The sequence below is a fragment of the Motacilla alba genome, chromosome 12 (assembly GCF_015832195.1).
Source record: "Motacilla alba alba isolate MOTALB_02 chromosome 12, Motacilla_alba_V1.0_pri, whole genome shotgun sequence".
Taxonomy (NCBI): domain Eukaryota; kingdom Metazoa; phylum Chordata; class Aves; order Passeriformes; family Motacillidae; genus Motacilla; species Motacilla alba.
Window position 1 is genome coordinate 15,182,935 of NC_052027.1, and position 13,176 is coordinate 15,196,110.

At 39.8% G+C, this 13,176-nt stretch overlaps 1 protein-coding gene across 4 annotated transcripts in view; it reads left to right on the forward strand.

Annotated features, from left to right (window-relative positions):
• The window catches only part of NISCH (nischarin), a 29,594-nt gene extending 22,318 nt beyond the window's left edge, over positions 1 to 7,276 (forward strand). Inside the window, exons 15-21 of one of the 4 annotated variants that reach the window (XM_038148731.1) lie at positions 417 to 472; positions 954 to 2,261; positions 2,683 to 2,857; positions 4,051 to 4,204; positions 4,753 to 4,881; positions 5,239 to 5,400; positions 5,880 to 7,276. In XM_038148731.1, coding sequence (XP_038004659.1) covers positions 417 to 472; positions 954 to 2,261; positions 2,683 to 2,857; positions 4,051 to 4,204; positions 4,753 to 4,881; positions 5,239 to 5,400; positions 5,880 to 6,508 — 2,613 coding nt within the window. In that variant the 3' untranslated portion in view covers positions 6,509 to 7,276. Of the gene's footprint in view, positions 1 to 416; positions 473 to 953; positions 2,262 to 2,682; positions 2,858 to 4,050; positions 4,205 to 4,752; positions 4,882 to 5,238; positions 5,401 to 5,879 lie in introns of those variants that run through there. The other 3 variants (XR_005258347.1, XM_038148732.1, XR_005258348.1) reach the window with 3 other exon arrangements.
• Positions 7,277 to 13,176: the final 5,900 nt, after the last annotated feature.

Below are 13,176 nucleotides of genomic sequence, written 5' to 3' on the forward strand. Positions count from 1 at the left end.
TCTGGTTTGTGATTTCTTTTGTGGTATTGGAAGCACTCTTCCTATGCGTGGCTTCAAGGAATAAGACAGGAAGACTTGGTGTCTCTTCCTTTGCTACCAGTGTAGTTGGTCTTTGTCAGGTTCCCTTAGTGTTTGGCGTCATGTTACACTAATTCAGTAAAAGTTTGTAGAGTGCTGAAATGCCTGGGTCACAGGTTGGATCTGTTCTCAGGTCAGCAGCAGAGTTGTTTCTTCTTCTGCCTCAGTTGAAAGCCCTACCTAAAGCAAACAGTATTTTTGGGTCCTCAAAGGATGGCTGTGAAAACAGCAGGACTTGGCCAGCTTTAAAAAGCATGAGCCAGCATTAACTTTGCTTCTCATGTGTATTGGACTCTTAAGTAGATTACAGTTTCCTGATGTTGCTTTCTTCTCCTTAGGCACCTGCCTCTTTATTGGCTTCATGCGAAGAGTATGGTGGTGGTCATCATGTGTGGTAAGCTACATAAATAAATTCTGGTTTAAATCCTTGTTAGCTTTTGGGTAATAACAGTAGATACTGTTTTCTTAAACACAGCCTTTAAGGCAAAACAGTCTCTTTCATTGTATTCTGCCTCTGGTTTTTTGAACCAAAAATATGTTTTTAACCTTTGAACCCTGGAATGCTGCTGGTGGTTTCAAAACCAGCAATAGCTGTATTGTCTAGTCATTTAGCTCGTGAGGTTGTGCTTATTGGGAATGGGGAAGGAAAGAGGAGTTAAACATTTTAGTTTTTATTTTCTATAGAATTACACACTACCAGCCTTTAAAATGAATGGCTGTGCAGCACAAAGGTATTCTACAAAATTACACTGATTTAACTGTATTAGCAAGAGCAAATATCAAAGTTCTGAGAAGCAGCACCATGAATTGTAGGTAGCCATAACTGTTTTTAAACTCAAGTTTGTACTTACTGTGGCTTCTTCTCTCTTTTGAAGTTTGGAGAGAGAACACTGTGCAGTGCCTGACCCCTGTAACACCATCATCTTGCCTTTTAATTGTATGTCCTACACTGCCACCAACCAAGACTTTATCCAGCACCTTTCTGCCTTGATAGTGCAGGCTGTGCAGAAATCTGCCCCTTCCCTCACAGAGAATAAAGGAAGCCCTGTGGGTAATTCCACAACCACAGACAAAGCAGATGGATATTTTGAAATGGGACTTCATGAAGGAGATCAGACTTTTGAGTTCAGCACTACTTTGGATGCTCAATCATCTGACAACATAGCAGTGGAGAGTGTTGACATAGTCAAAATTCTCTGGAGCTTTTCAATTCACATTCATAAAGGACTCAGACAGTTTGCTTCCTGTTTGGTTTTGACCGATGAGATGCTAGCTGTGTTTGAGATTCCTCATCAGGAATTGAGAGGAAATTGCCAGCACATCCCTTCTGCCTTGAAATTAACACTGTGTTTTCCCTACACTGATCTAATAGAATTTGGCTTTCTCCTGCCAGAAATCTGTTTAACTCTGAAGCTGAAAAACAGTGACCACTGCTTGTTTATTGTTTCAGACTCCCAGAATCTTCAAGACTTTTATTCCTGTTTACAAACGTGTTGCTCTCAACACTACACATCAGTGTTACCAAGCTCCACATGGTACTGTAGAAAAGCAAATCTCCAAGAATTTCTCTGTCAGCTCATGGAATTGAATTGCATTTCAGCTGAAGATGTTGAAATAAAAGGTTGTTTCCCAACATATCTTGTTTATGGGAATAAAACCAATGTTCAGAAAGTCTTGCATCAGCCAGAATCAGCTGGCAATAACAAGGAATGGTCAAAGAATGTTTTGTGTTCTGCACTTTATTCTTCAGTATATAAATCTTCTTACCAGAGTCCCTGTGTGGTCCATCCGTGTTGGATATTTCTAACATCTCAGCATTTGTACATAGTAAAGGTGGATTTCAGTTTACTGCCAGATAAATGGGTAGGCACAGGGGAGTTGGGAAGTGTATTTAAGCTGAATAGAATTCCATTGGCATCACTCGTGCTGCATCCAACTCACGGTGCCACGCAGCAGAAGGGTTCGTTTTTGGATGGACACGTGCTGGAGTTGCTTGTTGGATACAGATTTGTTACAGCAGTGTTTGTTCTACCTCATGAGAAATTCCACTTTCTAAGAATCTACAGCCTTCTAAGGACACTGCTCCAGGATGTTAAGACCATTATTATTTTCAGAGCTTCAAGCAAATCGGATGCTGTAAGAAATCATGCTGTGGAGGCAAACAGACACGGTCAGGCAGCCAGGTAATGATTCCTGTGAAAGGTCTCTAGCACAGTGCTTGATATGGCGTGACCCCTGTGTTTGCTGCTGTCATTGTGGCTGGGTTTGGACTGTAGTATTGATGAAATACTTCTGCACTGTGCTAGTCTGGTGTAAGTGTGGGTGGTTATCCTGGACTGTAGCAGTCCACCTTTTTTTTTTTTTTTTCTGTTTTGTTGCTGCAACATAAATTGTAATTTCCGATGGAAGGAGACTTCCTATTTCATGTGCCTGCAGGCTGAAGTCATAGCAGATTGACAGCTATGGTCAAGATATAAATAATTTAAACTATTTAAAATTGAAGCTACCTGGTTTTAATTTTTGAATGAAATACAAATATTTTTGAAGGGAAAAAGCTGTGTGGATCTTTACCTTTTGATTATTTGTGTTTTGGATCTTTTCTAGTTTTTGCAAGCCTCATCTGACATTGTCATCCTTATACCCATCTGAGCTTCTTATGCAGAAGATAACAGAAGACAACCAGATTCCTGTTCACATTCATGTTTCTGTGTCTCTCCAGTATGTGGCTGGGCTGAAGGGAAGAGCCCTGGTTGAATTTTTCCATAGCAACATTGCAGAGGTATCATGTCTATACCAAGTGTACAAAAACATGCTTTGTGACCTTTCTGTACTACACAGTATCTATAAAAACTTTCCTGATCAAATTTAGCCACAAGAATTAGGGTCTGGGATACCTGAAAGCTTTTTGATCAAGAATCTGTGTGTTAATCCATTTTGAGTTCCCTGCAACTGGGATCCTGCAAGGCATATTTTGCCTCCAGGATCTGTACAGGAGGGTACACTAGTGTATGTCTTGAAGATGTGATTGCTCCAAGAATGTTCCTCTGTTTTCTTTAAAGTGGGAAAAGGAAAGAAAATAACAGGAATGAAATTATTTTGGGATGGTTCTTAGCTACATCAATAAATAAGTGTTCTGCAATGTTTTTGTAGTACTGTGCATGACTGCAACACATGTGCATGGCTGCAGGTACTCCAGAAACATGAACAGATAAACCTGATTTCTGAAAAACATTTAAATGTATCTGGGGAACATCAGGTTGAAAAGTAAAAATATTACCCAAAATTTATGATGTGGCTTTTTGAGTGATAAATCACTCTAATTTGAGTACAAATTGAAAAGCTTAAGAAATAGATACGTTTTTCTTATTCCCTTACCTCTCTTCCAAATGTTTTAAGTAAGCACAGTTACAAGCTGTGCTTCTCTTTTTATATCGGGAGAAGCTGATAAAAAAAGCAGGTGACTCATTTAAGGGTTGACAGTAAGCCCATCAAGTTTGAAGCTGGGAAGATGCTGAGTTGGAACAGCAGCTGCAGTGGCAAGCTGTGCTCCTGTCCTGTCTCCAGGGTCTTTGAATGCAACCCTCAGAAACACCTAAAGGCTCAGCACACTTAAAGTTTGGGACGCCACTGCTCAGCTGGTGATTGAAGTTTTGCCTGCAGTGTCAGCCCTAAAAAGCCTTCCTTATAAATTAAATGTTTTTCTGTATTTTTCTAATTTTGGTCAGAAAACAAGGAATAATTTGCTTATAGCAGAAAAATAATTTTCTTATATAAACACAAGATATTTTCAGTGGCTGCCGTTGTGGCCTCATTTATCAGCTTTGAGGTGAACTACCTCTCTTTGACCAGAGCATGTTCAGATGCTTAAAATTTTGAAGTTTTTTCTCTGGGGGCCTAAAGTTGCCTCTTAGGTAATGAAACTGTCTGAAATATCAAGTTTTATGTGTTTATGAAATAAAATTTACATCTTAGGTGGAAAATGAAGAGTTGAGACACCTCATGTGGTCTTCAGTTCTGTTTTACAAGACGCCCAGTGTGGAAGTGATGGCTTGTGTGCTTCTCTCAACAAAAGCTATTTACTTTTTGCTGGATGATTCTTTCATTCATGCAGATGAGCACCAGTCAGGTAAAATAGTTATTTTGATCCTTTAATCATGTTACCAACTTAATCCCTCTCTCTGTGTTTGTCCTCGGTCTAAGTACCAATTTTCAGTAATCTTAATATTCAATATTCTTAATTAGACCTCCTAGCTGAAGGGGTCAGTATTTGCATAAGGTTTTTATGTTCAAAAAAACAGGGTCTTGACTCATGTCTGCTTCTCAGACCCTTTCAACTGCCATGGGATCTGTGCTTTTCTCTGATGTTATTTCATAGTCCCTCTCATAATGAAAATGGAAAGTGTAGGGTAATGAACCTCATGGTGGGCATTCAGTTAAAGTGTGTTATTAGTGCATCTGCTGATTTAAATCCTGTGTGTGACAAATGTTTATAAAAATGCTCCTAATAAAATTTGCTTGTGTTTTGCTCGAGAAATTTTAGCCACTGTACCCAGTTTTTTCCTAATTTCTTTCTTCAAGTGTGAGATAAGTATTAGATTGTAATATAGAAATTATGCTTATGGACAGAACAATCTTTTTCTTTCTATCTTTTTATCATATATACTTCTTTAACAGATTTTTGGACTAAAGAAAACTCAGACTGTGAAAACAGTGCTTTCCACCTCTCTTGCTGCTTTGTGCTAAAACTTAATGACCTGCAGTCAGTAAATGTTGGCCTGTTTGACCAATACTTCCGAATTACTGGTGAGTACATCCTGTGCTTTATTATTTTCCAGTTCTATTTTGCTCTAGTCTTTTTAGATGGATCTGTGTCTTAGTGAGATGGAAGAGAGGTTTTCTGTTGTTTCTTTTTCTTGAATCCCTAGAGCAAGATTTGAATCATAAGTGTACACATTGTGTTTTGAATTAAGAGAAATTATGTATTTTTTGAGGGATTTGTAAGGATTCTGTTGCTGTTTTCAACAATTTGAAAGATTTCTGAATAGTGATGCATGTTTTCAGGAGAAATAACCCTTAAAAATATTTTCTGATGATAGTTGCATGTTGGTTCAAGAAATGGTAATGCCACAGTGAGTGAATTATGTTCTGTGTTCTCCTCAGGACATTCTGCAGATCACATTGTCACCTGCCTGACAAGAGACAGTTACAACACTCACACCTTCATACAGCAGCTTATGGCAGTCCTGTCACTGCTGGCACGCACTCCTTCACCTGAACCAGTGGATAAGGACTTCTACTCTGAATTTGGGAGTAAAAACACAGGTGAGTTTTTTCTACATGTCATGACTTATTTAGGCATCATACTTAAGGCTTCACCTAAACTGTTCTGATTAAAAACTCTTCTGAGGGACATTTATGCAGCACTCATTTCCTATTTGGTACTTCATCTAAACTCCCTGACTTTAATTATCTTAGATGTACCTTATGTGAGCAGGATTGTTAAATGTCTGTAAGAGTCTTGCATAAGTGAAGCTAGTGATGGGTTCTTGCTTTCACCCTGGACTTACATGGTTAAAAATTTGCAGAAAAGTACATTGGTAATGCAAGAAGACTCTGGCAGAGACCTGCAATCCAAATACAATTATTCCAGTATTGTTTATAAGCAAAAGCATGTATCAATAGATACAAAACTTAAATTCTTCCAGCTACAGCCAGCTGTCAAGGGTTGTTGTTTATTCTACTACATTAAGAAAGTATTGTATAGCACTGAATAGAGATATAATAATGTATGTTTCTTGCAGGAAAAATGGAGAATTATGAACTGATTCACTCTAGCAGAGTAAAATTTATTTATCCAAATGAAGAGGAAATTGGGGACCTTGCTTTTCTAGTGGCAGAGAAGATGGATGATTTGACCAATCTTCCATCCCTCAACATCCTTCTGTATGTGTTGGCATTTCAAGTAAATCACTTTGAAGGATCTGCTCAGAACACTAGTTCACTTCAACCTAAAACACTGATATTGACCAGCTCTGATTTGTTCCTCTTTGATGAAGATTATATCAGTTACCCACTACCTGAATTTGCTAAGGAGCCACCAAAGAGAGACAAGTATCAGCTTGCAGATGGAAGACGAATCCGGGATTTAGATAGAGTGCTCATGGGGTATCAGACATATCCACAGGCCCTTACATTTGTGTTTGATGATGTTCAGAATCAGGACCTGATGCAGAATTTAACACTGGATCACTTTGGAGAAACTGATAGTGTCCCAAAAGGAAATTCCAAACAAGAGGGCAGCAGGAGCAGAGAGATCCAGTGGTACATTTTTATCCCAAGTGCAGAAAGCAGGGAGAAATTAATTTCATTGCTTGCAAGACAGTGGGAGATCCTGTGTGGTAGGGAATTGCCTTTGGAACTCACTGGGTAGTTACTGCACAGCCGAGTGATTGCAGTATGCATTACAAGGTAAAGCACAGTGAGTAAGTAGATAACACCTGGCAAGTTCTCTTTGTTTTCATGAGGAGCTGACCTGGACTCCTTTGCTCCCTGGTGCAGTGAACGTGTAATAGTACATAGAAATATTCTGAAGTGTTAACTGGGGACTGACCTTCTTGTACAGTCTATTTTTATGCAATAGTATATAGTGAGAAAAACCACATGAGACATCCTGGGAAACTGTATGGAAAATTTAAGGAGTCAACACTAGATATTCTGTCGTCTGGGGCTGTTAAGGTTTCCACTATTTTTCTGTATATATCAGTCTTGCTGTTCTATACAAATTCTAATGTGTAAATAAGGGTAAATGCTTGTGTATGTTCAAGTGCAATGTTCTTTGTACAAGAAGTATTTTGGTATGCTGCTAATGCTTATTATTTAATGATCTTACAGTTTTACATATGTTTTTCTTTGAGGCCAAGTGTAATTATTTGCTGCCAATCATTAACTTAACAGTAAAATTTGAGCCACAAGCAGGTAACAAATTTTCATATGAAACTATTTTCACAGGCATTCATTTTCCTTATCCAAGGATAAAAGAATTGCTTGGTAAAGATCCCCTCAGTATTGTCTTGAAAGTGGAAATACCCAATGTGGGTATATCAGCATTTTGTCAGCAAATAATGGATTTGTATCTCTGAACACCAAGTCTTTCTTTTGCCTATCTTGTCAATACAAATAAAGTGTAATTTGACAGTTTTCTTTTGGCCTTGTCTTTATTCAAGTTTATATCTTGTGTTTCCAGGATACCATATGGCAGTTCAGCAGCACACATTCTGTTCCTAGAGTGCATTGTAAAGTATGAAATGTGCAGCAAGATGAAAGAAGAAAATAGTTCATTCTACTGAAACAAGATTGTTAGTCCAGAAATAGCGCTGAGTCATGGAAACTGAGGATCTGCAGCCTCTAAACACAATTTGAGGATTTATTTCAAGTACTTTTGCTTATCTGTTAAATATTAGGGATTTTCTTTCTAAGCTGTCATGTTTAACTTGACTGTTACTGTGCCAAACAAGTTTTAGCATTCTCCATCCATGACAGTAAAATCCCTACTCACTATTATGAAGACAGATATTGACACTGAAAAAGAATGTTCTATATCCAATGGATTAAAAAGGGAAGAACAGTTTTGATACTTATACAGCAGCTGATGCTGCTTAAAACTGGTGCCACTTAAACACATAGAGAAATCTGGGTTGGAAGAGACGTCGGGACATCCAACAGTCAAGCTTTAAACAGGGCAATCTTCAAACAGGCTGCTCAGGGCCTGGTCCAAACAAGTTATGAGTTGCCTCCAAGAATGGTGTGTCCACAGTGGTGTTAGGAATTTGGTGGTTTCACTGAGTATTTTTCCATTGTTGCAGAGCTTGGCTGTGCTTTTTGGATTTCAGAAGCTAGGAATATTGCAGTCAGTGCAAGGATGACAAAGACAGAGGCAGCCAAAGTCAAATTGTATTGCAGGAGGCAGAGGAGTTCCCAAAGCAAGCACAGATGAGGAGCATAACTGGAGTGCAGCTCTGCTCCCAGTTTGACAGAGGAAGCCTAACTCCTTAAGCTTAGACTGAACTGAACAGTTAAGGTAGGTACTGCAGGCTTTTGGAGAAAACGAAATTTTCCTGTACTTAAAAGCTCTTCTAATCTCTGAAATCTCAAGGTTGCTTATGTTCATTTAAGCTTAATTATCCTTGGGTAGAAAAAGCTAATTTCTAAATTAAACATCCTAGCAATAAAGTAGTTAAAAGAAATCTTAGGTCTTCACTAGTTCTTTCTGAAGTAGCTCTGTTGATCACTTATTAATAATTGTCCAAGGTAACACTTGAGGAGCCTGTGGCAACTTAAACAGTCTGATTTTCAAAAGCATTTGAGGACTTACCAGATGAACAGATAACTTACAAGTGAATTTATAACTGAATATGAAGGGAGTCTGTAAGGATTCCTCTGGAACTGCCTGGGATTTGGGCCAACATGGACATACCTGTCTCTCATATGAGGATTTTACTTGTCTTTGCTTCTGGATAAGTCAGCCCTGCTTCCATCTGATTTATAAGGGCTGTTCTGGGGGGTGCCCTGTGCTTGAGACAGACATGAGTTTGGTTCTGAGCATTTTCTGTAAAACCCAACTGTTTAAAGGTATTTTAATACAGTAGTGGGTATCAGAGAATCTTATATTAGAGTAAGCAGGGATGACCCGCTGCTTGTTACATCCTTTGAGCAGGTAAGGCCTCTTTTTCATATTTTATTGCAGAAAAAACACATCTCTGGTTAAACTTTAAATTCTTTTTAAGTTCACATCTGTTTAAAACATAGAATCTGTGCCTTTGGAACACATTATTAATCCAGGAAATAGCTGCAATTCCTCCTTTATATCTTGGTAAGTATTGATCACATTTCAAGATTAACGAAATGTTCGGTACATGTTTTGATTCTTCCATTGACTATCTTACCTGTGATGGTATCAGAATTGTTTATTTTCAGGGCATTTTTTCAATAAATCGTCTTTTATTCTCTGCGAAGTAGAGCATGGGCTATATAAAGCTTTTTCCCTGATACTTCACCCTTTTTTTCCATTTTTACCTGGAAAAAAAAATTAGAAACGACAGCCCAACCAAACCCCAAATAAGAAATCCTCCTCTCTCCTGCTACCAGATACCTGATCCCTTGCTGCTTTCTTAGAATCACAGAATGCTTTCTGTTGCAATGGACTTTCAAGATCATCTCATTCCAACCCCCCTTCCATGGGCAGGGATGCCACCCACTTTATTGATTTTCCAGGAGCCTCAACCAGCCTGGCCTTGGACACTTCCAGGGATGGGCCATCCACAGCATCTCTGGGCCACTTGTGCCAGGGCCTCTGAGTAAAGGATGTCTGCCTTAAATCTAATCTAAATCTCCTCTCTTCAGTTAAAAAACATTCCCCGTGGTTTTATCACTGTCTGCCGTGGTGAAAAGTCCCTCATTAAAAAACCCCTTTAAATACTGATATGGCTGCAGTCAGGTCTCCCTAGACCTGCTTTTTTTCCAGCCTGAACAGCTCAGACTCTCCCAGCCAGTCTCCTGACGAGAGATGTTCTGTGTTAGAACCTGCTGGAGTCAGTGCTTTGTGGTTGTGCATTTCTGTTCACTTAAGTGCAATATTAAGCTGGAAATTTTCATGAACTGTCATTCTTCAGTGCCAGCCTGTTGTCTTGATTGTGTAATTTTAATGTAGTCTTCTTAAATACAGAACTTAAGTGAGGTTTTCTTGAAAATGTACAATCATTTATCTTGAAACTAAACTGATTGCTTCAGTTCATAAAGATTTCCCAGAACTTTCTACATTTAATTCCTACAGAAGGTTCTGCAGAATGAAGTAATGAAGTCACTGTGAACAGCTGAGGTCACATAGGATAGTCTTGATTTCTGCCTCTCTTTTTGCAAGAGCACTACAAAGCACAGCAGCCATATTCCTCTTTAGTAACCCTTTGTCCTCAAATTCTTTCCAGCTTCCAACCCTTGTTCAGCATTAAGACAATATCTGAGTAGCTGAAGTTATGACCAGAAAGACACAGAAGCAGGTGGAGGGACCTTTGTCAGGGAAGTATCTCTTGTACTCTCAAACTTCTGTGTTCTGGCTTTGCAGCTGATGTAGAATTTTGCCACCCTAGGAAGACCTAGACAATTATTTTTGTTCAGTGTCATCTGCCAAGGATGTGCCCAAAGGTTTTAAAACTTCCCTTGTATTGCAATTTAAAAAACTATAAATTAACCTCTTTAGGAAGGAAAGTAAATGAGGTGCTGACCTGGGCTACATTGTTTTCTCTGCAAGAAGGAATGACAGTGTGACCTGCATCCTGTCTGTCCTGTGTCCGTTCCTGTGCTGCTTTACAGAGCTCTGCTCTGCCTGGCTGTGGGTGTACTGCACAGCCGTGTATTTCCATCAGTCCCTCTGGCTCACCTTCTTCTTATCAGCCCTGATAAGAAGGTGCCTTTTTCAATTGGTGTAACACAAAGTACTGTTGCATCTTGCATTCTGATCAGGAAGTTTATTTCTGCAGCACTAATCTTCAAACATACCAAATCTTAGACAGAAGGCAGCCACATGAGGAAAAGCAGGGAAGTTGTGGCTCAGAGCAACCACAAGCTTCTGTAGCTTGATGTCCACCTGATTTTAAAGGGCATTTAGTAACTTGGAAAGCTAAAATTTGATGTGAAAAAGGGAGGATAGGAAATTCATTAGATCCAGAAAGACTGGCCAACACTGGAAAAATCTACCTGAATAGGTGCATGAAGAGCAGTAGCCAGAGTAGATGAGGTGGGCACTGAGCCCTTGGGCTTCAGTCTTCAGGGTCTCTGAGAGGGGATGACAAGAAGCCCTAGCCTCTCTGAAGTTGCTGAAAATGCAGAGCTAGCAGGATTCTGACTCCCATCTCCATCTGTTCTCAGGCAGACATTCAGTGCTGTCCTTGGCAAACTGTTGGGTACAGCTTGAGTCAAGCACATTGTAGGCCCTTTGTATCCCTTACAGACAGCAGGGCCTGAAGAATCAGCAGCACTTCATGGGAGAGCTCACTGCCTCTGCCATCGTGCTCCTGTCAGCTACTGAGTTTCAATAGCTCAACTATTGGAGCAAACAGCTTTACCCAGGATTCTAATTAATATTGGGTACCTGTGGGGAATTTAGAGTCTGACTTTCCAGTACAATCCCAGATTAATAAATGGGAAAAATACAAAACTAAAACCAAGAGACGGGAAAATGTTGCTGGTTTTCACTGCAGCAGAATGTGTAAAGGAGCTCAGGGTCAAGAGAACGTGATAGGCCAGACTTCAAGCACTTATTTACTGATCTTGGGACTGCTGGCCATAGGGGTTTTGGAGTAACAGGATGTGAGCAACCATGACAATTTCTTTCTGAATTTTGCCACAGCATTGTGCTCAGGCAGCACAATGTCTACCTGTCTGCTCGGAATTGGACTACAGTGTCTGTGTGAGAAAGAGAAGGATAAACAGACTCTATTCTCTGTGCAACCCTTGCAGGCTTTTTTGTTTTTATGAGCAACCTTAAAATTCCAGTTCTTTCCAACTTGCCAGGAGGAAAGGAAGATTAGAGTTGCATCCTTGCATCTTTACCAGGACCCTGAGGGTAAGTTGGGTAAGTATGGTTCAGCTGGTCCCATTCCTACACACAAGCACTATTGGCTTGGCCTGTTTAATCCTTTTCAGACTCACAGCCTTACAATTCAGAGCAAAGGGACTTAATGTCCTTTCCCAGCTTTGCCAGAAGTGCAGAACAAGAGTCCTTTTCTCTTTGTGGATGTAACCAAACGGTCAGTTCCCAGAGAAGCTGTGTGGCAAGGTGGACTGGATGGCAAATCACTTGCCTTGGCTCTGTAGTTTCTTAACAAAAGATTTCAATAGCAGGAAATTGCCCAATCTGGTCAGAGCTGCACACACTTCACAAAGCAGAGCTGGTGACCCAGCATTTTAAAACACAGTTTGTGGCACAGGCAGGCAGGGAGTCTGGGAGGGTTTGCAGCCTTATCCTTTGCCTTTATCCAGGTGGGGGTTTGGTTTCTTTTCCTGTGAAACAGGTTGAGGAATTTTTGCCAGCAGATTCTCAACTTTAAATGTTAATGTGTACACAATAAAAATTCTAGGCCTTAAGAAAGTTGCTTTAGAGGACTCAGCTTGTTATTGATGCATAAATAAAAAGAAAGATAATTTTTCCCTGAGAGAGAAAAATCCTGAGCTTTCCTGCTGCCAACAATCTGCTGATGATGGGGGAGACTGAGCCCACAAGGTAAAATTTAAGTGTTTTGTAGCAGTCATCTTGAAGAAGTCAGGGCCAGAATTTGAAGATGTTTCTGAGACCCACATCTGTGACTTCTGCTAGACCAGCCACCTTCTGTTATCTGGGCAAGAAACACTTGACAAATAAGTCAATCTCCGTGCTTTCTAAAACAAATAAAATCCATGTGTGAAACCTCACAGATAAACACGCTGGCAGACAGTTGACAACTCCTACTGTATGCTTTAAAATTGGATTTACACAATCCTATTTCAATCAAGCATTGACTAGGACGTGAACAAAATCCTCCTACCCTGCCTGCACAGGCCTGTTTGTGTATTCTGTCATCAGATCTTTACAAGCCTTTCCTAAATTTTCTCTTTTGATGAAGGCTGTTTGGCAGATCTCAGAATCTTGCTTTATGAGATTTTGGAGGTTTGAAATACTTTGTAGAGATGCCTCTGTGCATGAGCGGGTCTAATATTGAAATGAGTGAGGGAACTGGGGTTTCCATTTGTTGATAGTTTTGAAGAGTATTGGACTAAACAGTGGAATCAAAAAATTGATCCAATGCATTTTGCCTCTAAGGCATAAGGTTTTTATAGAGTCATCCATGAGAAAATACTTTTATCTGCCTAGGAGGAATCCATCTATGAGAAGAGAACAGAAACAGAGAGGAGCAGTTTGGGGTTTGTTTAGCTCATTTTTGTTTCTTGTGCTCTTTCTCTGCTGGTGTTGCCATCTTTGATGACACTGCCAGCTGGAACTGCTGCTGAGAGCACCTTGGCTTCTGTGCACTGAACATTACTAATGGCTCTTGGCCACCTATTAATTTA